The 23,440-nt window shown below is 57.1% G+C and overlaps 1 protein-coding gene across 7 annotated transcripts in view; it reads right to left on the bottom strand.

Moving 5' to 3' along the window:
• The window catches only part of GSG1L (GSG1 like), a 206,389-nt gene that overhangs the window by 6,000 nt on the left and 176,949 nt on the right, over positions 1–23,440 (bottom strand). For 5 of the 7 annotated variants that reach the window (XM_042921540.1, XM_042921542.1, XM_042921543.1 and 2 more), the window contains 2 exons: positions 21,867–22,034; positions 6,647–6,717 (listed from right to left, as the gene is read on the bottom strand). In XM_042921540.1, the coding sequence (XP_042777474.1) occupies positions 6,647–6,717; positions 21,867–22,034 (239 nt within the window). Of the gene's footprint in view, positions 1–6,645; positions 6,718–16,763; positions 17,135–21,866; positions 22,035–23,440 lie in introns of those variants that run through there. The other 2 variants (XR_006197664.1, XM_042921541.1) reach the window with 2 other exon arrangements.

Raw genomic sequence — 23,440 nt, 5'->3', positions numbered from 1 at the left:
GGTGGCGCAGTCGGTTAAGCGTCCGACTTCAGCCAGGTCACGATCTCACGGTCCGTGAGTTCGAGCCCCGCGTCAGGCTCTGGGCTGATGGCTCGGAGCCTGGAGCCTGTTTCCGATTCTGTGTCTCCCTCTCTCTCTGCCCCTCCCCCGTTCATGCTCTGTCTCTCTCTGTCCCAAAAATAAAAAAAAATTAAAACAAAAAAAAAACAAAAAAAAAAACAAAAAAAAACCCACCTTATAGACATGAGCCTCAGGGCAGGAAAATGCAGAGGTGAACATGTCCACCTCTGGCAAGGGGTGAAGAGGGGGCCTGGCTGTCATCCCCAGACCCTTGAACTAGACTTGGAAAGCAACGTGAAGCGCGCAATTCCACTGGTAGGGTTTGTTTTTCGCCAAGCAGAGGAAGGGAACAGGTCTTTTCAGGCAGAAGGAACAGAGTGTGAAATAGGTTCTTGGCAGGTAAATGAGGTTTTCAGGAGGTGTGAAAAGCCTAGCAATGTTGGTGGCGAGCAAGAAGGTCTGTGTGGCTGGAAAGCAGGGTGTACGCGGCTGGCGGGGTGAGGCGTGGAGAGCTGTGGTTGCCAGAGTCGCTGGGTGCCGGGGGGTAAAAGGTCCAGCAATGCCCCCTCAGGGGGACAGGGTTCATCTGCCCCTGGGGTTTGCACCTTATCATCAGACTTCCCTGATGTGGATTCCTCGGCCCTGCCCCAAACCAGGAAAGTGGAATCTCCAGGGATTTCTGTATTTTAACAAGAGCCCCCAGCGTTTCTTAGGACCAGGCGCCCCTGGAGGAACACTGCCCTGGGCAGAAACGGTCATGGACTAAGCTAAATCATTCGCCAGAAGTGTGCTGATGGCCGACAGCAGGCTAGGCACACAGATGTGGTGACGAGGCCCCGTCCTCCTGGTATCTCCATTCTAGTGGGGAGACACTTAGCAAAGAAGGATTCCGAGAGGGACGGATGGCGGAGAAACAAAGTGGGGATGGGATGGGGGGCGAGAAGGCCTCTTTGGGAACGTGCAGGAGGGGTTGGCATGGTGCCTGACACCCGCCATGGGAGCCAGCATGGGAGGTTTTGGAGCTAGAGAGGGATGGGGCGGGGGGGAGACAGGATCAAAACTGTGTCTTAGGAGGATGGATTGGGGAGGAATTGGCCCTAGAAGCAGCAGTTTCCATCCAGAAGCCACTGAAGAGCCCGACCAAGCGACAAGATGCAAACTCGCTCCCGGCCGCAGCTTCAGAGGGACAGGTGTTGGCTCCAGGCCGAGGACTGCTCAGAATCTGGTCCACAGAGCAGCAAGAAACAGTATCACTTGGGACCCCTTGGGAATGCAGACTCCCAGGCCCCGCCCAGCCCTCTTGAGCCAGAAACTCAGAGATGGGGTCCGGCAATCTGCATTTTAAGGAGCCACCCAGGTGATTCTGGTGTCAGCGCTGGCCTGGATCTCTCAGCCCCCAGTGCCGGGGACTCGGATGTCTCCAGGCTGCACACCTGTCTGGTGCCCAGCGACTTGGCGTTCGTGTTTATTTCAGAAATCTGTCTGTTTCCATTTTAATAAAGGAAGCAGACTTGAGCAGTACGATATTGGATTTGATTTTGATCTAATAAAAATGCCAAGCAGCTCAGGACCCAGGAAAGTCTTCGCCCAAATTCCCTCTGCTATTTTGAGGGCGGCGGCGGCAGAGACCCATCGAGACGGAATTCCCAGAAGCCACCTCTGCACCCGGCAAGTGACAGCCTCTTGCCCAGCCTAGCCTGGCCTTACAGACACACCTGGCAAAATCAAAAGCTTGTCTCAGGCATTGAACCTGACAGCTGCAATCAGCTGCAAACCCCAGTTGCCCCTGAAGGAAAGATGCAGACACCTGGACCGTATGGCAGCATCGCCTCCATCAAATGTCACATCCGATGTGCTCCCGAGCTAGCTGGTGGCACTGCAAAGCCCCAAAGGCAAGTTTCAAAAGCAAATGCCTTCCTCGGGAAAAAGAAACTGTGGCAGAATCCCTATCACAGTAGCCCGAGAGAAAAATAGCGACTCCCGGAGCAGTTACGATCACCAAAGGTGCATGGAGTGGCTTAGGGAAAAGCGGCGGCTTGGGCGGGAGGTGGTGGGAGAAACCTGGAGCCAACAATCGAGCACCTGCTGTATGTAACGCACTGTTCTAGACTCTCAGAATGCAGACGCGAGCAAAACAAGACGGGGCACGGTTCCCTGGACCCTGGTTGGGAGAGACAACCAAACAAAAATCAAGCCCGTAAACATAAAAGGTAAGTTCAGAGAGGGACAGGCGCTATGAAGAACAGAAGGCAGGGTGCTACAAGGGCCACCAAGGAAGCTGGTGCGGTCAGGGGAAGCTTCTCCAAGGAAGTGGTCTTCTGACCGAGCAGTCAAGGTGGGACAAGGTGAGACGTGCGATGAATCAGAGGGAGAGCATGCCAGGCAGAGAGAGTGGCGAGCGCAAAGGCCCTGTGAGGGGGATGCTCTGCATGTTCTAGAAAGAGAGAGGCCAGGGGGGCTGGGGCAGAGCGAGGGGGGGGGGGAGTGAGAAAAGGTGAGGGTGGGAGTTTGGGGGCCGGAAGCAGAGATAGCACTGTACCCGGAGGAAGGGGGAAGATGGCCCCCTGGGCTGGGCTGTATCCGCCAGGGGACCAGAGATCCCAGCAAGTCAGGGTGCCTTTCAGCTCCTCACTTTTTCCACGCCCACAGGGAGAGCCATCACCCCTCCTTCCCAGGGCTGCGAAGTGCTGAGCAGAGACCTGCAAACAGTAAGCCTTTAATAATGTGGGCTCGCTGACGTCCTTCCTCCCCCGCTCCTCCTGCCCGCGTCAGCCCACCACAAAGCCGGAGCAGCTGTTCGGTGCAGAAATATTGCAAAACTCGACCAGGCATTTCCAAAATATTTTCTTGGCCCAAACCCCACTCGCGGCTAAGAGGCTGCATGTTCTGGAGATGGCGTCGTCTCCCCAGACGGCCCGATCAGGCTGCTTTTGTCGCCCGTGAGGTCGGCGAGGACCAAGTCCTCGTGTGGCTGGGCCCTGGGTCCCCGCACCCTGCCGGGCGTCTGTGGGTGGCTGTGCCCAGCCCAGGAGCCACCCACCGACACGGGGCGGCTCACCTGGAGCCAGACAGGCTGGGTGCAAATCCCAGCTCCGCCACTTGCTGGGCCTCGATTTCCCTGCCTGTAAAACGGGACGGTGTTTAGGATCAAATTAGTGGATAAATGTCAAGTTCTCGGAACATACACCGGGGTGACATAGTGTCAGCGGGCCTGGTGGCACCGAGCTCCTCTTGTCGGCTATTTTGGTAACCTAGCCCGGGAAGCGGTGGAGCTGTAGGACCCTACCAAGTTGGATCGCTGCTGGCCAAGTGTCCCCTCCCTGTCCTGCAGCCCGCCCCCAGCCCGAGCCAGAGGAGGCGCCGCGCCTCCGCTGACACGGCGCCCGCGCTGAGCCTGCTTCAGTTCTGGCCACACCACACGGCCATGCTTGGGAGCTGCCCAGTCCAGGAACACACCCCCCACGTTCCAGAACCCGGCATGGGCCCGGCCCAGAGAAGCATCTTTCCTAAAGATGTGTTGAACAAGTGGAGGAACAAATGACTTTCATGGGACCGCAGCAGCAGCCACCTGAGGGTAATTAAAGTGCCCGAAGCCAAGTCCCCCTCTGACAGCAGATGGGATCTTTCCTTTCCTGGCTTTACTGGAGCCCCCAGTGCCTCCTGTGGCCCCTGGGGTGGACAGCCATCCTCCCCCACTACCCCGGCTGGGCTACCTGATAAAAGGCACTCCCTGGGAGAAGTGTTATGGGATCCGCCGAACCTCCCGGGGGCCGCAGGCAACCCTCCCAAGCCCCTTCCCCACCACCTTCCATGGCTCCTCTGTGACCCCCAAGGCATTAGGATCTGGCTGCTTCGCCGTCCCTCCCCACCCCAGGTGTGCTCCCTAGAGGATCTCATCGGCTTCAACTACCTCCCTTCCCACCCTGCGAGACGCCTCAACCCCACGCAAACCGCACACCACGGCCGCCCCAACCCGTCCTCTCCATACCCGTCGGTCGGGGATGCCAGGCCCTCGATGGCTGGGGCAAACTTCTGCACCTGACTGCCCCGCCCCTCACCTCCAATCAGACAAGCCGATGCTAGGGGTGCCCCCGCGGAGGAACAGGCTGCTGACCTCCAAGTGCGCCAGGGCTCGCCCACCCGCCCCAGCGGAACGCAGGCACCGTGCCCCACCCCCAGCAGCCCTCAACGCCCGAGGGGATCCGCTGTTGAATCTGCGGCCAAAACTCGGACACGTGCGTCCTGCACTGGCTGCCCGCGTCCCCCCGCGGGGCTCAGGGTGGTCCCCTCCACACTGTGTCCTTCCCTGACGCCCGCCTCTCCCTGCTTAGGCTGCCTTCCCCGCTCCTTCTTGTGTTTTCTGGGCTCACCCAGACAGGGGCTCGCTGCTGAATCCTGATCTCTGGCTCTGCTTCGGGGAGAACCCAAAGGAAGCCATTCGGACAGTTCTGCCAGCAGAGAGTTCCTGAACCCACCCACTTGTATCTTTATCGCTGCTTTCCCTGCTGCGGCCACACTGGCCTCTAGTCCTGGCTCCTCCTCCGTCGTCGGGGACTCTGCATTTGCGAGCTTCTGCCAGAAGGGTCTTCCCCTGGCCGGCCCCTTCTCATTCATCAGGCTCCCCCGCTCCTTCTGAAGCCTGGTCTGTACCTGAGACTGTCGTGTTGGTTCCTGAGTCATTTCTTACTTTCTCTCTCCCCCTAGACGGTGAGCCCCGCAAGGTGGGGGCCTCCGTCTGCTGTCGCTCATGGCTGTGTCTTTGAGGGAACAAATAATGGATTCTCTGCTGGCTGCGGACCTGGTGATTGCATGTGATGCTTGTCTTGGGGAGGAAACGCTGCTTGGGAGATGACATGGGCGCCAGGGCAGGGGTGAGGGCCGTGGGGGCTGGGCTGTGGGGGGAGGGCTTCTGCAGTTCCCCCCACCCTGGGTGTCCTCATTCTTAATTCCGGGGCTTGCTCTTCGAGCCAGACTGGGTCTCCTCCACTCTTTCTTCGTCCTCGGGCTTCCGGGATTGGCCTTTCCTGCCCCCAAGACAGGCCCTGTGGCTTCTTTCCACCCAGAGTTTCCTACCCATTCTACAGGAAGGCATGGGGAGGCCCAGGATCAAGCAGGAGCCGATGGCACTTGCACACGGCCAGGGTTCTCAGCCTTCGTCCGTACTACGTGACTTCTGAGCCCCTCGGAGGGATTTCTGCACCTCCCTGTTATCCCTGAGGTGGGCCCTCCCCAGCCCCCTCCATGCCCTGGTTCCTGACCCCTTCCTCCAGGAAGCCCTCCACTCCAGCACAGACACCTGGCCTGCAATCTCAGTGTGTGAGCCCAGGGTCCACTGCAGCGCCCCCCCCCCCCCCCCCACCGCCCCGTTCCTCAGGCAGATCACTGGCATTCTGGCCACCTCACCGGGCCAGCGCGTCCTTCGGGAGCCCCCAGAGTGAGGACCAGACCTCTCCTCTTCTCCTCCCAGGCCCCTCCCTCCAAGCTGAGCCATTTCTCCTTCAGTTCCCGGGATCTGAGGTCAGACAGACCTGGGTGTAAGCCTCTACTGTCTTAGTGTGAGTCTCCCCCAGCAGACCTTGCGGTAGGGATGGGAGCGTGTGCGATGTTAAGCAGGTGCAGGGTGCACAGAAGGAAGGCGGCCAGCCCCGGGAGGGCTGCGAAACCCACTACCCGGATCTGTCACCCTGCAGGGGACCAGGCCAAACACAGGCCCGGAGGGAGCCCACGCAGGGAGCTCCCCAGGCACTTCCCTCCTTCTGTGATAGCAGGTAGGGGAAGCCCCCTGGCACAGAGATGCAGATACTGGCAGCCGGAGGGCACTGAAACTTCGCTTCCCACAAGCCCTGAGACAGCAGGCACGGACAGCGTCTGCTTGAACTGCTCTGCCACAGGTGGCCAAGCTGTGTGACCTTGAGCAAGCTACCCCACCTCTCTGAGCCTTAATTTCCTCAACTGCAACATGCTCGGGGTCAGCAAGCATATGAGATCAGGCATGAAAGGCCCTTGGTAGGGGGGTGAGGTGGGCATCTGGCGGGCTTAGCTGAGATGCTGCCATTTTCACTTTAATCTCACGTTGGCTCCCTCTTCTTCCGTCTGGAACAAGGCCCTCTCTCCTTTCGCCTCCCTTCGCTTTCTGGTTCAGACATTTGTTTTCCTAATGGGTGCCCTAGATTCTGCCGATGGCATCCCCCACAGCCAGGTAGATGAAGACAGTGCACTCTGGCTGCCACACGCCTCCACGGCCCAAATCTTGCCCACTGTCACCTGCCGTCGAGCCCGGAGCCGTCCTCCCTTCCGGACAACCCAACTTGGACTTGAGCTGTGGTTCGCCTGCCTGCCCTTAGGCACCCAGCGTCCCTCTCGCTTTCCCAGCAGCCCACCCCCATGGTGAGAGGGCCACGCCCGCTGCGTGCAGAGGACTTGCTACAGCCCAAGGTGCCGGGCCTCGGTTTCCCCATCTGCGGTGTGTGTCTGCGGGAGCGAGCAGGGGTGCAGGGAGAGGCGGGCCTGGCTCATCTCCGGGGTCCCCTCTCCGCGGATGGCCCACGAATCTGTAGCGCAGGCTACTGCAGACGAGGCCACTTACGGGCAGGGTGTCTCTCGTGGCGACAATCTAAGTGAAGGTCCTCCTCCTCGAGCCCATCCCCCTTCTCGAGCCTGGAAAGAAAAGGACCCAAAAGCCTCCGTAAGAAAGAGCGAGCTGAGTTGGCAGAGACCCAGGACCCCGAACAAAGGTACAGTCCTTTCCCCTCGAGAACAACTGTGCAAAGTAACTCTGTGCCACCACCCCCCCCCCCCCCGCCCCGTGGGAGCCTTCCCGCAACCCCCTTAGATGGGCGTCATTATCTCCACTTTGTCGATGGGGAAACGGAGGCACTGGATGCTAATGAGACCAGTCAAGTGCCACCAGCTAATAAGTCAGAGGCGGAGCAGGGACGCCAACCCACGTGTTCTCACAAAAAGACGTTCCGCTATGTACACGACAAAAGACTGCGCACAGTTTGATTTAAAAATTATACACTGGGACGCACAAAAGATTATTTGGCAGAATCTATACCAAAAGGCTAACAGGAACTAACCCTAGATAATGAGAATATAGGGATTAAATCTGTAGCCTTATTTTTGCTTCCCTCTATTTCCTGATTTGGGGCCAATGGACTCCTATCAGCTGGGTCTCTTTTCTTAACTAAATCAAAGCACTTCCTCGAGGCACGTCTACGCATAAACAAAGCCCCGGCCCTCCGATTTCTGGCACAGAAGGTTTGGAAGGTGGCTCCTTCCCACCAACGTGTGTGGCTGCCTTCTCCTCTGGCGTCTCAGGATCACTGCAGCTCCAGAGGGGGCTGGCATTGGTGTGGCGGAGAGGCGAAGCACGGAGCAGAGGCTGACGAGGGTCTGGTGGGGGCAGCTGCACACCGAAACCCTCACCCCTGGCCCAGCACTGCTTGGGCCCGAGACTGGGCAGGGCCGTGTTCCCACAATTGCGCTCGCCTCTTTGTAACCCAGATAAATTGCAGAGCTCCGCCTGGTCCAGTCCAGAGGAGCATCACCCTTCCAGGAGCACGGTCTGGTCCCCAGAGGTAGACACAATTCCAATCATTATCATGTCTGCGGGAGAACACCGCCCGTGGCCGTACGTTTTGATATCTTTCCTCAATTCCTTTTTGCCTTTTGCTTGCTTTGCACTCCTCCACTCGCCTCCTCTTTGCACCGATACCCTCGTTTCTCTCATGCAGGGACGTCTCCGTCCTCTCCCAGGCAAATGCCCCACCCCTGTTTTCGGATTCCTCCTAGCGAGTCTTATGTCTAGTTGCCCGGTGTGTCCAGATGCGTGGGGCTAGAGAAGGAGACATGGGAAGGTGATGAATGACCAGCGAGCAATGCCAGATGCCTAGTAGAAGGGACAGGAACACTCGTGCACTGATCATTTTGGTTCCCTCAGACTACTCATTCATTCATTCATTCATTCACTCAACAAGAACTTCCAAAGGACCTGCTCCGTGGAATCTACACCACATGCTGGGTGCACCACAGAAGTGCCTACGTCCCTTCACAGTCTCTGCCCTCAGATTGGGTAGGAAGGCAGCTTGCACACGAGTCAGAAAATGACAAGTGTTGCGGCGCCTGCTGACGCAGTTAAGTGTGTGTTAAGCATCTGACATTGGCCCAGGTCGTGATCTCGCGGTCCATGAGTTCGAGCCCCGCGTCGGGCTCTGTGCTGACGGCTCGGAGCCTGGAGCCCGCTTCGGATTCTGTGTCTCCCTCTCTCTCTGCCCCTCCCCCGCTCCCTCTCCGTCTCTCTCTCTCTCAAAAATAAATAAACATTAAAAAAAAGAAAGAAAAGAAAATGACAAGTGTCGTATAACGGCACCCAAGATTGCCCACTGTACTGAGGGGCTAGGCCTAGGCTTCCCAGGGAGCAAACACTGAACACAGTTTTTGTCGTCGTTGTTGTTGTTGTGTTTTGTTTTTTTAACAAATATTTTCTAGGGCCTGGATGGTTCCAGACAGCAGAACAAAGCCCTAAGTGTTAACGCTACAGGAAGGCAGACATCATCGGCCGATAGCCTCGTCAATGCTATGAGAAGGTTCCGTACAAGGAAAAATGTTGTTTTTTTTCTTTTCTTCTCTTTTTTCTTTTCTTTTCTTTTCTGTTCTTCTTTTTTTTCATCCCTAGGAGAAGCATCTTTGTTATTTTCCTGATAGCACAGGCTTATTCCAACAACTATAACTCCCACACAATAGAGCAAAAGTCCCCCTATAATGACACCTCCATGTGATGGGATCACCACTGTTAGGAGTTTAGTGTATATCTTTCAGAACTTAACTTTTTTTTTAACATATATAGTCTCAAATTAAACATGCTTTTCGGGGCGCCTGGGTGGCGCAGTCGGTTAAGCGTCCGACTTCAGCCAGGTCACGATCTCGCGGTCCGTGAGTTCGAGCCCCGCGTCAGGCTCTGGGCTGATGGCCCGGAGCCTGGAGCCTGTTTCCGATTCTGTGTCTCCCTCTCTCTCTGCCCCTCCCCCGTTCATGCTCTGTCTCTCTCTGTCCCAAAAATAAATAAAAAACGTTGAAAAAAAAATTTTAAACATGCTTTTGTAACCCGTTTTCTTACCCACAAAAATCTCCAACATCTTTCCACGTCAGTACACGTAAACCTCACTCGTCTGTTTCCTCATATTGTATGTGAAAGAACAGTTAACATTCAGTCCCCTACTGACAGATATTTAGGGGTTTGTCCAGTTTCTCACGCGTCTAACCTGCAAGACGCTAAGCCCCCATCCCCAGAGGTAATCAAGGAGAGAATATCACCATTTGTGAAACTCAAACGCTGGATGGAGGCTGGACTGTGTAGCTGAGCCCATCCCTGTCCCAGAGGGCCATCTTTCTGGCCATGTCCAGTGACTCTGGGTCAACAGATGCCTGCCCCGTCATGTAACGGGCCTTGAACATCCTCCTGCGTTTCACAGCCCTAACCCTGAACCGATTGTTCATCTACCCCAGGCTCCTAGTTCTCATGGCTTCTTATCTTCTGAGATCGTTCTTCACCAGGCCTCATGCGGTGCACCTCTCCTTGGGCTCTGCCGGGACCCTCAGCCCTGGGGAGAGGGGTCAGTGAGCCAAGGAGCTGGTGTTTAAGGAGAGAACCGGCCCCACCCGGTATGGTCCCTCCTCTCCCTGGTCACCCAAACCTCCAGGCCAAGAAGCTCAAAGTGCAATAGTTAACATATCAAAGAACACCTGCCAATTAGTGAGCATTTGCTGGGGCCAGGCCTTGTGCTGGGCTTGGGGGCCACAGGTACCACTCAGAGGGGCCTCTGCCCTTAAGCTCACGTTAATCCTGACTTAACATGCCAAGTTCTAGGCTAGAGAATGTTCATTCAGAAGGTTGGCAGGGCGGACAACTGCCTAGACCAGGTGTTGGCAAACTTCTTCTGTAAAGCTCTGGGTAGTAAATAGTTAATACGTGAGGCCTTTCTGGCCATACGGTCTCTGTCCCGACTACTCAACTGCCCCTGTAGTTTGTAAGCAGCCGCAGACCATGTGTAAACCAAGGGGCGTGTTGTTTAGTAGGTTATTTACAGCAGGTGGTGGGCGAGATTTGGTTTTCGGGAGACAGTGTGCTAACCCCTGGTCTTAACAAGGGTTCTCCACTTGGAGGCCCACCGAAGTCACCCTGGGAGGTTTCAATCACCAGGAGACACTAACGCACAGCCAGGGCTGAGAACCACCTGTTGGGACCAGCAGAGGCTGCTTTGAGGGAGCCCGCCTGCACCTGCCACTGAAGCCGCATGCTGGAGGCCACGGGACCTGCTCACTTCTCAGACAGGGAGCTGGACTCACACAGGTCTGCCTGTCTCTCTGCTGTGCCGTGTGGCCATTCTGGAAAGAGCTGGTTTCCTTGCTCCCACACAGCCCCCTTTACCCGAGTCGTCCATGAAAGTAACAGATTTGCGGGCCCTCGTGAGGGGCTACGGCGTGGCAGCAGTCACGGCACGAGCTGATGGCCCTCCCATAGCCCCCCAGTGCTTCCCAGCAGGAAACACGTGAGGACGAGGAGATGCTTGGGGCACGACTGAGCCCTGCGCCCTGCGGCGAGGAGGGATCGCGGCCAACGGCAGCCCTATTACCAGGCAGCGTGGCCTTGTGCGGCTCACCTGGATCCCATGGTCTAGCGGTTTCTATGTGGCAACGGGCACACAGCGGTAAGCATGAGCACACTGCCCCGCTGGCGAGTGCGGAGCCCGGAGCCTGGCACCTGACGCAGTGAGGACGCCAGACAGGTTCACCACCACTGCTCGTAAACCTGCTTAATCGTTCTTCCCCGGTACGCTTTGGAGTCCGAGAGAAGAGGGTGGCATCTCGCTCATTCCCCACTCGGAGGCCTCAGGGTCTAGCCGAGCGTTTGGTTAGCCGGGAAGGAAGGGAGAGAGGAGGCGCACAGGCGGCCCGAGGCTGAGATCAGCCCACGTGGGGAGCATCCAAGGTGCTGAGTGGAAAGGAGAGAACTTTCCACCGTGCGGAAAGGAGAGAAACCATGGCAAACGGCACCAGGTGACAATTACATTTGACCTGACCTGTGATTTCCTGGAGGAAATATTATGTGCTTTCTGGAGACAGGCTTTTTTCTTTTTTAAACGGTGGTGTGAGAAATTACCCACAAATCCCAGTAAGGGCCTTGCTGGGGAAATGGGGGGTGCTGGGACCGAAGCAGTGCTCAGAAGGGTGGGCGGCGGGTGGGGGGAGGGGCAGCGAAACCCCCCCCCCATGCGCTTCCCTCTGCGGGTGCTGGGCGTCTCTTCTATGAGCTACTTGAGTCTTGACATGTCCCGATCGCCTGTGAGTCTTGATTTCCTCCTCTGACCAGTGGGCAGAAGAAGGTTACCTCTCGAGGCGGCTTCGGGATTAGCTGAAGGATTCCATGTAAAGCGCTGTGTAGAGTTCTTCCCGATACCGTTATTACGATGGTCGCCAGCGCCCTCATCCCCCGGGGACTTTACGGCCTGTCCCTCTGTGACTTCACCTCATAGCCCCTGGCGTGGAAGGATGGTGTTTTAACATGCTCACCAATCCCCACCCCTCAAAAGGAGCCACACACCCCTTCCCTCCTTCCATGCCATCAGTCAGACCTGAGCCACGTGCTGCCACAGGAAAGGGGTGTTTTGGAAAAAGCAGGGAAAAGGCTTCAAGGCATCAGGCATGTCTGGATTCAGAGCAGAGGGCACCCACAGGAGGAGGAGGAGGAGGAGGAGGAAGAGGGGGAGGAGGAGGAGGGGGACTAGAAAGGGGAGGAAGAGGAGGAGGAGGAGGAAGAGGGGGAGGAGGAGGAGGGGGAGCAGGAGGAGGGGGACTAGAAAGGGGAGGAAGAGGAGGAGGAGGAGGGGGAGTGGGAGGGGAGGAGGGGGAAGAGGAGGCGAGGAGCCTTCTGCCCCAGAAGAGACAGAGTCTTCCCAAAGTGGGGACAAGGAGAGTCAGAGCAGAAACTCACAGTGAGTCGATGCTGTGGCTGGTGCCCAGTGAATGACCCCCGGGGAAGGGTGACAGGAACCGCGGTACCCGCTCTGACTTGCTGGCGCAGGTTAACCCTGGCCCAAGAGCCCTGCTTTGCGGCATTGGTGACTACTCCCGGCGTGGCTGATCTGAAGGGACCGGTGTGACATCACTGACCACGGAGCACATCGGCTCCAGCCCCGCGGCTGGCTAGCGGCAGGACTGCGTGTGAACTCAGGTTTATTGGTCCTCGTATCTTGAGTGTTTGTCCGTGTCCTGCAGGGATTCTCAGCCGCACCCCCCCCCCCCGCCCCGCCGGGTGGTACCTGCCCCACCTGCGTTGCGAGGTCCTACAGGCAAGTGAGGCCGATGTCCCGCCTCCTCAGGAGGCCCCCAGTACCTGCCCGCTTAATTCCAGGGCCAAACGTGGCCACAGCAGGTCAAGTCGCCACAGCCAGGGGCTCTGCCAGGCCTTCCCTCTGCTGTGGCAGGAGCCCCGGGGCCTCTCCAGCACAGCCCTTCCAGAATATCCTCCCTCCCCTGTGACCTTGTTGTGCCATCCTCAAAGCCGGCCCCTCTCTCGCCGTGCCCGGGTTGGCTTCTGTTTTCCGAGCCACCAGCCACTTCCAGGTATGAACTGGTACGTACGTTTCCCCCTCAATCTTCAATCTACCTTGGACCAATTTTTTGAAATAAAATACAATAAAAATGAGTAACTAGAAAATGAAACGGGAAAACCACATACGAAGAGCAAGCTCGGGTGTCCCAGCAGCCCCTTCCTTCCTTCCTGCCTTCCTGCCTTCCTGCCTTCCTGCCTGTTGTTGAGAGAGCTTGTGCATGCTCGAGCAGGGGGCAGGGGCAGAGGGAGACAGAGAGAAAATCCCAAGCAGGCTCTGTGCCATCAGCGTGGAGCTGGACTCGGGGCTTGATTCCACGACGCCGGGATCGTGACCTGAGCCGGAATCAAGAGTCGGATGCTCAACCGACTGAGCCACCCAGGCCCCCAGGCAACCTCCACTTTCTGCGAGAGCCTCCAAACTTGGACCTCAACTCCTGTCCTCACGTCACTGTGGATGTCTGCAAATGGGCACTGGTTCGGGAGCCACACTCTGCGTGCTGCTGGGGTGCGGGGCCTTCCTTTACCCGCTGGCCACGTCCGCCTCCTGAGTCACGCGCGGGCCGCCTCTGCTCTGTGCTCCGGCCCCCGTGTTTCCTGGACTTAGTAGTGCCCACCAGTCACCGGAGCGGCTGGTTAAAACGCACATTAGGGTTCGGCAGGTCTGGGGCGGGGCCTGAGATGCCGCATTCTAGCAGGTTCCCAGGCGAGGCTGATGCCGTTGGCCTGGGATCACATCTGAGGAGCCAGTCGCCGGACCCTTGGCTTTGGGAGCGTGTGGGGCTCCGCTAAGCTTCGTCCCGGTCGCCCTCTGCATCCTAGGCCGCGGCCCAGCGGACCAGGCCTCCAGGGTCCCCCCCATAGTCCTGGCCACACATGGGCATCACCAAAGAGCTGGGAGCAGTGCCGGTGGGGCAGGAGGGCGCCGGGGGCTGAGGGGGGAGCCTAGCCAGCTCCCTGCCGCTTCTCATGTCCCCTCCAGCTGGCTGTTATTTAGGAGAACACGTGGGAGTTCAGGGAGCGGCCGTTCCTTCCAGATGTTCTCCCCGCTCCCCTTCGATCGTTTTCCACTTCAAGGGCCCATCTGTGCGCTTAGCTTTCTTTTCACGCACCGGCGGCCGGCGGCCTAATCGTGGAGCCGGGCGGGGGTCCTGCAGTGTCCACGGGGCCACCTCCAATTTCTGGGCATCACACTCCTCTCCAGAATACACGGTGATTTCAAAGGACCCCAACAAAGAGTAAGGAAGCGTAAGGCGCACTGCTGGCCGTGGAAACAGCCGGGTGAGAGGATGTCGTGCCTGAATGGGTCTCAGAGGCTAAATATCGGGGGACAGTCGCGGAGGACAAAGGACACCGTGATTCTGAAATGATCCATGTGCACTGGAATAAAAGGCTGGAATTACAAGAAACGTCGGCAAACCGATGACCACAAATGGGAAATTAAGATTCCACAACGTCTTATCAAAAGCGCCATTCCAAAATAGGGGGCAATAAATGAGTTTTTCCAAATGATGCCTTTTTTTTGCTCTTCCCATCTCGTGAGTGGTATCATCATGATGCGAAAGACACATTTGGAAAATAACGGAAAAGATAAATAGCCACGTAGCCAACGCCTTCCCTGATGGTTACGTGCAGTTGGCAATTTTTTTTCCTCTCCAGTCTCTCCGATACTAGGGTTTTAAGTGAGACCTCTAGAGAAGAGTGCCTTGAGATTATTTTCAGAACCACATGGGTGAGAAATTGCGACTTAGGAAAAAGAAACAAATAATCACTAGAACAAAGTGGAACCCCCACCTCACCTTCAACGGCCTCTTGGGGGCTCCGGGGGCCCTGTGGTGCCCTCTAAGCCCCTCCGTCGGCCTACAGGGCGGTGGGCACACCTGAGGCGGGGTGCTGTTCAGCTCAGCCAGGGAAACAGGGGGAAACCGCACGCTCTACCCATCAGACTGGTGGGGGGTAAAACAGGTGAGCGGACAGGTGTCCCTGCCCCGTGGACCTTGCTGAGTACCTGCGGGCTTAGAACTGAGTGCAGCGGGGGACGGTTCACGGGGCTGTTACAGGACAGATGGGGGTTTGCGCAGCTCAGGGTCAAGGCCGGAGGCACCACCTGAAGGCTGGACCTCGACACAGCAGAGTGGGGGGCACTCCGGGCAGAGAGGACGGCAGTCCGGCAGCTACCTGCAGGCAGGGGAACCATGTGGCTGGGGGACTGCGAGGGCCCAGGGGGTGCTGCACACAGGGGAAGGGGACCGGGGTCCTCAGCGAAGCTAGGCAGTGGCCGCATAGGTGATGGCGAGAAGCTATCGGGAAATGGAGAGGTGTTTTAGGCAGAAAGCTGGGGGCAGGGGTGCCCGGAGACTAGGAGTGCAGAGAAGGGGAGGGGGTGGGCTGACGGCAGAGGTGAGGCCAGATGCAGGAAGACCACGCAGGGCCCGCAGGGGTCTGGCTCGAATACGCCGGACCAGGAGGCAGAGAGATGCGGCAAAAGACCGGGTTTGGAGGAGACCATCGTGAGTCGGTCCTGGCCCTGCTGATTTTAGGTGCTTTTGAGAATCCGAAGTAGCAGGAACAAAGAGGCAGATGGATATGGAGTGAGGCGGTCTGGGGTTGACTAAGAGTGTGGGAGTCCTGGCACATGTGCGGCCACTGAGGCTCATGTCAACTGAGGACAGAAGAGGGCCTAGAAGGAGCCCTGGGAGCATTGCCATTTAACAGAACGGGGGCGGGGGGGGGGAGGGGGAGTGGGTGGGGCCGAGGGAGCTGTTTGGGGTGGGGGTGGGGGGCAAAGGGCAGACTGCAGGGGGCTGTGCGGTGAGAGAGAGATGACGAAGTGGACACAGACCTTTCCGAGAGCTTCCCTACAACAGATGGGAGAGGAGAAAGCACAGAGCCCCCTCTGCACCGGGCAGGGGGATGGGCAAAGTGGGGCTCAGCCCCTCGACGGCGTGTGAGTCGTCCATGCCCGGGCCCATCTCCCCCCACCCCCCCCCCACCCCGGCTTGGCATCGAGCCGCTCCGTGTCTGCCTCCAGGGACCAGCGAGGGCTGGGCCCCGGGAAGCAGGCCTGGGGAGGGCTCCCAGCCCACACTGTCGCCCCCGGAACTGTGGGAGGAGGAGAGAGATCGGGGATCCAGGTCCAACTCCCACTCCTAAGTCAACCAAACTGCTCAGCTTTTCCTAAATACGTTTGTGTGCCCCCCCCCACCCCCACCCCATCGCCAGCTTTTGCTCATGCTGCTGCCTGAGCCTGAGAACGCCTTCTCTCACCCACCGCCCTCTGGCCGCTGAGCGCTGCACGTGTCTTTCAAAACTTGGCTCAAGGGCCTCATCTCTGAAAGCCCTTCTATCTTCTAGCTCCCGGGGATGGGCCCAGGCCCTCGGCCTGCCGTCACCTCCAAGAGACCCCATGCTTGGGGTGCTCACTAGACGCCGAGGCAGGGGCAAGGCGGGTGATGGAGAGCCCCGAGGACTCCCCAGGGGCACCTGCTCCTCCCTCCAGCCCACAGACACCACGCAAGAACAGGGGCCCAGCGAGGCCAGACCCTCCGCTTTCTCGTGAGAAGCAAACCCCTGGATGTTTTAACGTGAACTCTCCTGATTTTTACAACTCAGCCGAAATCGAAAAATGTGGAAACCACCCCGGGGGACCAAACAAAGCACGTCTTTCTGCTGAGTTCTCCAGCGGCCGCCAAGAGCACAGCACGTGCTGTGCCCCTTTCTCGGGCAGGGAGCGTGTCTTACTTGCCCTGGGTAGGGAGGTTTCTGGCAGGGGTGTGGCTGGGGAAAGGGGGGCCCTGGTTTAGTTACAAATGCTCCGCTGCATCATCTCACGTAATCTTCAAAAGTGCAAAGAAGGTGTCAGCCCATCTTCCAGCCAGGAAAACCGAGGCTCCAGGAGGTGAGGTGACCCACAGCTGGGGACGGACCCACAGCCAGTAAACTCCGGCGTCAATTTCCACCCTGGTGGATTTCTTAATGAGCGCAGCCGGGGTTCGACGAGGACGTGCAGGCCAGGCCCAGGAACAGCGCCCGCAACAGGAAGCACAATCCTGCATTGTGATCGGCAACGTAATTATTAGGGAGGGTCAGTCAGATACCTTATTGGGCCCCTGAGGTTCCAGGCGCCAGGACCCAGTGGAAACCAGAGAGACCATTCCCGGCTTTCTCTGGCAGCAGCATGCACACGGGAAGGAGGCAGGCACGGACGAGGCAGTAAGGGAATCAACACGTTCAGAGAGGGCCATGCCACAGAGCAAGGTGAAGGGCCCCAGCAGAGGAGCAGGAGCTGTCCTCCCTCCGGAAGCCCCGGAACTTTCTCTCTCCCACCCCCGCGGCTTTCCCCCGGGAGGCGGGATGTCTGTTCAGTGCAGCTGAATTCCTCCTGGAGTCCAATCCAACAGGTCTGGCTCTCCTCCACGCGTCGTTAAAGCAGATCTCAACATTAAGCATTCAAGAAAGCCGGGCCTGCAAATATTTACCTTTCGTTCAACAGCTTCCGACCCTCCCCTCAGGAGGCCCCATTAAGACGCCCTCCTCGGGGATGGGAGGCAGGGTGACTGGGAGAGCTTAATTCCAGACATTTCTCTGAGCAGGAGAGGCTGTTCAGACTCAGAGGGAGGCTCCCCAGTCTCTGCTCTGCTCCGCATGCGTGTGCACATGTGCACGCGTGTGTGTGCATACACACACACACACACACACACACCCCTTTCTTCCACATCCCACTGCATTTCAAAACCTCTAAAATTGTCCTCAGTCCAGGGTACAGCAGGAGAGGCCTGGAGGAAGGGGGATCCACAAATGCCTCTCCCCCAGACAGGAATGGGAGGGATGCCTGGGAGACCCTGCACCGTCTCCCAGGGCACCAGCCCCACTCTCACCCTGTGACCCTCGGCAGACTCCCCTCATTCACCCCTGCAAACCCAGCTCCCACCTCAGTGTCAGGCAGAGGCTTCTGACCAGTCCTGAGAGGCCACACCTCACGAGACTGACCGTGGCCTGCTTCAAATCCCAGCTCTAGCACTTACCAGCTGTGTGACCTTGGACAAGTCACTTTACCTCTCTGTGCCTTGATTCTGCATCTATAAAATGGGGACACAATAGTACCTACCACCTCACACAGGGGCTGTGGAATTCACTGAGGCCACAATCTAGAGCAGACAGAAGAGTGTTTGGCACAGGCCATGCACCATACGTCTGCTGTGGTTATTCATACGGTTATTAGATTCCCAGTATCTGAAATGCCGTCTCCTAGGCCGATCATCCTAAACTCATCATTACCAAGCTTTACGTTTCACATGAGTAGCAGACGAAATGGATGCCTAAACACAAAGCGTACCCAGCACATCACCTGGGGTATCAAAGTGTGACTTCCCAGGCTGCTGACGGCTCAGGGCTCTCCCACTTGGGGTCGGAGGACACTGGCCCAGACAGGCTCAGTGCCTTACCCGAAGTCACACAGCAGCGAAGCCACAGGACTGGAACATGCCTACACGCAGATCGAGTCTTCCTTCCACCCCTTGCTCCTTCCACAGCACGCCCCAGCCCCAAGGAGGAGGGAGCAAAGGCATGGTGGGCCCCCGGGACCTCCCCCGTCCTGTCCCTGGCTGCAGTTCTGAGGACACTGGCCACTGCACCCGTGCAGAGATCTATCCATGTGCTCTGAGCTCTGAGTGGGGAAGGCACCAAAAAAAAAAAAAAAAAAAAAAAAAAATAGAACAGCCCAGCTAAGCTGAAATGCTCTCCTCAGAGAGGAAGGGAAATAAAATTTGATGAACCTCTGCATAATGTTCAAGTTATGAACGCGTAAAGTGATATTCTGCACATATGCTGGGTCCCATTCATCTGCCCCCACATTGCTGGGGCCTGAGCTGTTAGGGACCGTTCCAACCAGGGCACTGGCAAACGGCAACTTCTTGCTGATGGGGTACTGTCTTCTGTCTCAGCAAAACAGGGCTGGCCGTGGGTGCCCCGGGCTCTCCCACGGCCGAGGCGGCAGCTGGTGCAGTGTTAATGGGGCGCTTTCAGACATTGGGCTGTATGGCTGCTATAAACGCTTCCTGAGCTCCTACTGGGGGTCCCGTGCGACGCCAGTCACTGCCACCTTCCTAATGAGTGTGCTCTGTCCACGCCCGGGGGCAAGGCGGCCCTGTATGCCTGGTTAGTCTGACTCCCGTCCCGGCCCCAGCTGCCCCGGGACTGGACCCCTGACCTGGGACTTTGGCGTGGGGGTGCTGGGAAGCTAAATCGCATCCTGATGATCATAAAGCTTGAGCTGAATGAGCGTGAGGCACAGCCAGGCCTGAGGCCTCCCAAGAGAAGAATTCAGTTTACGACCCCGAGAAAAAACCAATTTAATAAGCACCTACTAGGGGGCCTGGCCTAGTTGTAGGTGCTCGGAATACAGTGGGGAATATGACAGCAAAGGCCTTCTGCCGTGGAGCTCGCAGCCTGCAAACTATCCTACAGACAAACAGAATAAGGTCAGATTGTGTAGGTGCTCTGAAAACAACAGCGACTAGAACAGAGTGTGTGGGGCAAATTTAGACCGAGTGATTAAGGAAGGCCTCTCTGAGCAGGCGGCATTCAAGCCGAGGCCTGAGTGACCCAGCCAGCTGAGTCTTCTAAGCAAGGGCGTAGCAAGTGCAAAGGGCCCCAAGGGGGTGAGCTTGCAGTGCTCAAGGGACAGAAGGGACACCCACGTGGCACAGGAGAGACAGGTCCATGTGTGCCTCTACATGCGACTCCTAGGCTTGAAGCCCTTCTAATGCCCCGCAGAGAGTCCAGCTCCTCGATGCTGCCCAGCCCCGCAGCCTCCTTCCCCCTTTTCCTCCCCAGGCTCTGTCATCACTCTGGACAACCCTTCAGTTCCCTGCCACTGAGAGGCATTATTACACATCCAGTGTGCTCTCCTAAAAGCAGACCCTGTGATAAGGATTTGACAGGTAGTTTATTCAGGAGGTGGTCCCAGGAAATATGCTAACTAGAAAGTTAGCCTATCTTCCACTCATTCATTATCCACCATCCATCCATCCATGCATGCATCCATCCATCCACCCACCCACCCACCCGTCCACCTGTCCGTCCATCCATCCATCCATCCACCCAGCCACCCACCATACATACATACACCCAACCACCCATCCACCCATCCACCCACCCAACAAAACATACATACACCCAACCACCCATCCACCCACCCACCTACCCATCCACCCGTCCACCCACCCATCCGTCCATCCACCCACCCACCCACCCACCCAACAAAACATACATACACCCAACCACCCATCCACCCACCCACCCACCCGTCCATCCATCCATCCATCCACCCACCATACATACATACACCCAACCACCCATCCACCCACCCACCCATCCACCCATCCACCCACACACACATCCAACAAAGCATACATACACCCAACCACCCATCCACCCACCCACCCACCCATCCACCTGTCCATCCATCCATCCATCCATCCACCCACCCACCCACCATACATACATACACCCAACCACCCATCCATCCACCCACCCACCCATCCACCCATCCACCCATCCACCCACACACCCACCCAACAAAGCATACATACACCCAACCACCCATCCACCTGTCCATCCATCCATCCATCCATCCACCCACCCACCATACATACATACACCCAACAACCCATCCACCCATCCATCCACCCACCCACCCATCCACCCATCCATCCACCCACCCACCCATCCACCCATCCATCCATCCACTCACCCACCCACCCAACAAAACATACATACACCCAACTACCCATCCACCCACCCACCCACCCGTCCACCCGTCCATCCATCCATCCATCCATCCACCCACCCACCTACCCAACAAAACATACATACACCCAACAACCCATCCACCCATCCACCCATCCATCCATCCACCCACCCATCCATCCGTTCATCCATCCATCCGTCTATCCACCCACCCACCATACATACACCCAACCATCCATCCACCCACCCACCCATCCACCCATCCACCCATCTACCCACACACACACCCAACAAAGCATACATACACCCAACCACCCATCCACCCACCCACCCACCCATCCACCTGTCCATCCATCCATCCATCCATCCACCCACCCACCCACCCACCATACATACATACACCCAACCACCCATCCATCCACCCACCCACCCATCCACCCATCCACCCATCCACCCACACACCCACCCAACAAAGCATACATACACCCAACCACCCATCCACCTGTCCATCCATCCATCCATCCACCCACCCACCATACATACATACACCCAACCACCCATCCATCCACCCACCCACCCATCCACCCATCCATCCATCCACTCACCCACCCACCCAACAAAACATACATACACCCAACTACCCATCCACCCATCCACCCACCCGTCCACCCGTCCATCCATCCATCCATCCATCCACCCACCCACCTACCCAACAAAACATACATACACCCAACAACCCATCCACCCATCCACCCATCCATCCATCCACTCACCCACCCACCCAACAAAACATACATACACCCAACAACCCATCCACCCATCCACCCATCCATCCATCCACCCACCCATCCATCCGTCCATCCATCCATCCGTCCATCCACCCACCCACCATCCATCCACCCAACCATCCATCCATTCATCCATCCATTCATACACTCACCATTTATTGTTACTTCCTCTATTCCCAACTGGACTCTGAGGACTCGGGTGATCAGATGCCTGGTGGTCAGTCCCTGACCTTGAGGAGACTGCTCCTCTAGCAGCCATCAACAAACAACCCCACTGCTGGGTCCTCTTTTCACTCAATGCTGTGACAGAACCCAAGAAGGGGACCTGGGTTCACTCTCTGTGCACCCTTATCTTGGTTCTAAGAAGCATGGGGCTAAATGGCAAACTCTCAGACTCAGTTTTCTTCTTCTTAGTTCCTTGGGTTCTGAGCACAAGGCAACCTCATGTCCAACAAAACATCAAAATGTCCCAGAAATTCCAACGCAATGGGGTCCAAACTCTGCCTCACCCAGACAGTCCCTTCTACCCCACAACCGCCCAGGGATGCTTCTGTCAGATCACTCACTCCAGTTTTTGACTGGAGCCCTGTGGCCACTGAGGCTGAGCCCCAGGCTTTGGCTTCCCAATGGTGGCCAGAGGCAACCCCGTGTGTACTGACCTCTCCCGGAAGTACTTGATGGCCTCAGGGTCTATGAAGGTTGGCTCCTCCCGGTGGCCCTGCTCAAAGACCTTGCGCTTGTGCCGGAACTCAATGACCGTCTTGGTGTAGGAGTTGAGTGTGGTGACAGAGGCTGCCATGCAGCAGGTAAAGGAGCCCCACGCCAGGCTGCCAACAGACGAGGAGAGAGGTGCCACGGTGAGGGTGGGCCGGGGACAGGAAACCCCACCCACCAGACAAGCGCTCCTCCTGCACAGCTGCCTCCTCTGGGCCAGACCTGAGCAGGTGTTGCTGTAGAGCAGAACAGGATTTGGTCCCTGCCCCGCTCACAGTCTGTGCACTGATGCAGACATGACAGAGTTCATCACTGGGAGGCAAGAAAAGGGCGAGGCCTTCTATCCAAGGGGGCCAGCCTCCGGGAAGGTCACCAGAACACAATGATGCTTGTGTTGCACAGGGTCTTGGAGGATGAGTGAGCCTTTGCCAGCGGGAAGGGCATCCCAGGAAGAGGGAAGGGAGTGTGCAAAGGTGTGGAGGCATGAGGCAGTAGAGAACAGTCTCCGGTCTGCAGGAGGTTGGGGATGCTGGAGTGAGGGAGAGCGTGATTAGGTGAAGTTGATGATAGAAAAGGGGATGGGGGCAGACACCCAAAAAGCTGGGTTCCATGGGGGTTAAATTACCTCTGTTCATGCATGCTTTGGGCAAGATGCTTAACCCCTCTGCCTCTTATTCCTCATATCACTTCAACGGACACATCAACAGCACCACTTCACAGCATGGTTGCAAGGGTTAAAGGAAATGAGCCATTCAAAACATCTTAGAACAGTGCCTGGCGCATACAGCGGGCACTCAAGAACAGCTTGCAGTCATTACTACCATTGCTATTTTCAACCTTCTTACTACCCACCCACTTCTATCTGACTTCATCTCCAAACTCTCCCCCTGAGAGATTAAGTTATAACGACCCGTGTGGCTTTCTGTTCTCCACTTCCTCCAAGCACAGCTGCGGACTCTTGGCCACACGCACCTGATGTGTATGCTGAGCCAGCCGGGGCTGGAGAATCTGTCCTACCAACAACTGGAAAGCAGGGAAGGGCGGCACGGGGGTAGGAGACCAGCTGTCCAGGCTGCTGTGTCTCTGACCCAGTGTCCGTTCTAGAAATGGTCTCCCACCTACTTCTGACCAGGAGTGGGTACCAGCCTGGTTCTACCGGTCAGGCCTCCCGGTCCCTGCTCCCCAGTCTCTGCCCTGATGACTGGTTTCCTCCAAATCAAGAGTTCAGCTTTGCTGCCCTGTCTCAGAGCATCCCATCTCCCCTTTTGCCCGCCACCCATTGGGTCTCTCAACGTGACCACCACGCATTCCTCAAGGTCAGTGCAGCCCATCTCCCACACCCACTGCTCTCCTCTTTGTCAGCCCCTGGCCATCCAGAAGAAAAGGAAGGGGAAGTATGCGGATTCAGCCTTTTTCCCAAGGATCCCCTATCATCACCTGAACCTTATCACCAAAACCATTAATGGATTCCTTGTTCTTTCATGATAATGAGCTAATTTTGATCTCCCAGAAACTCTGA

This window comes from Panthera leo, chromosome E3 (assembly GCF_018350215.1).
Source record: "Panthera leo isolate Ple1 chromosome E3, P.leo_Ple1_pat1.1, whole genome shotgun sequence".
Classification (NCBI taxonomy): domain Eukaryota; kingdom Metazoa; phylum Chordata; class Mammalia; order Carnivora; family Felidae; genus Panthera; species Panthera leo.
This window is presented reverse-complemented; position numbering and strand designations above follow the sequence as displayed.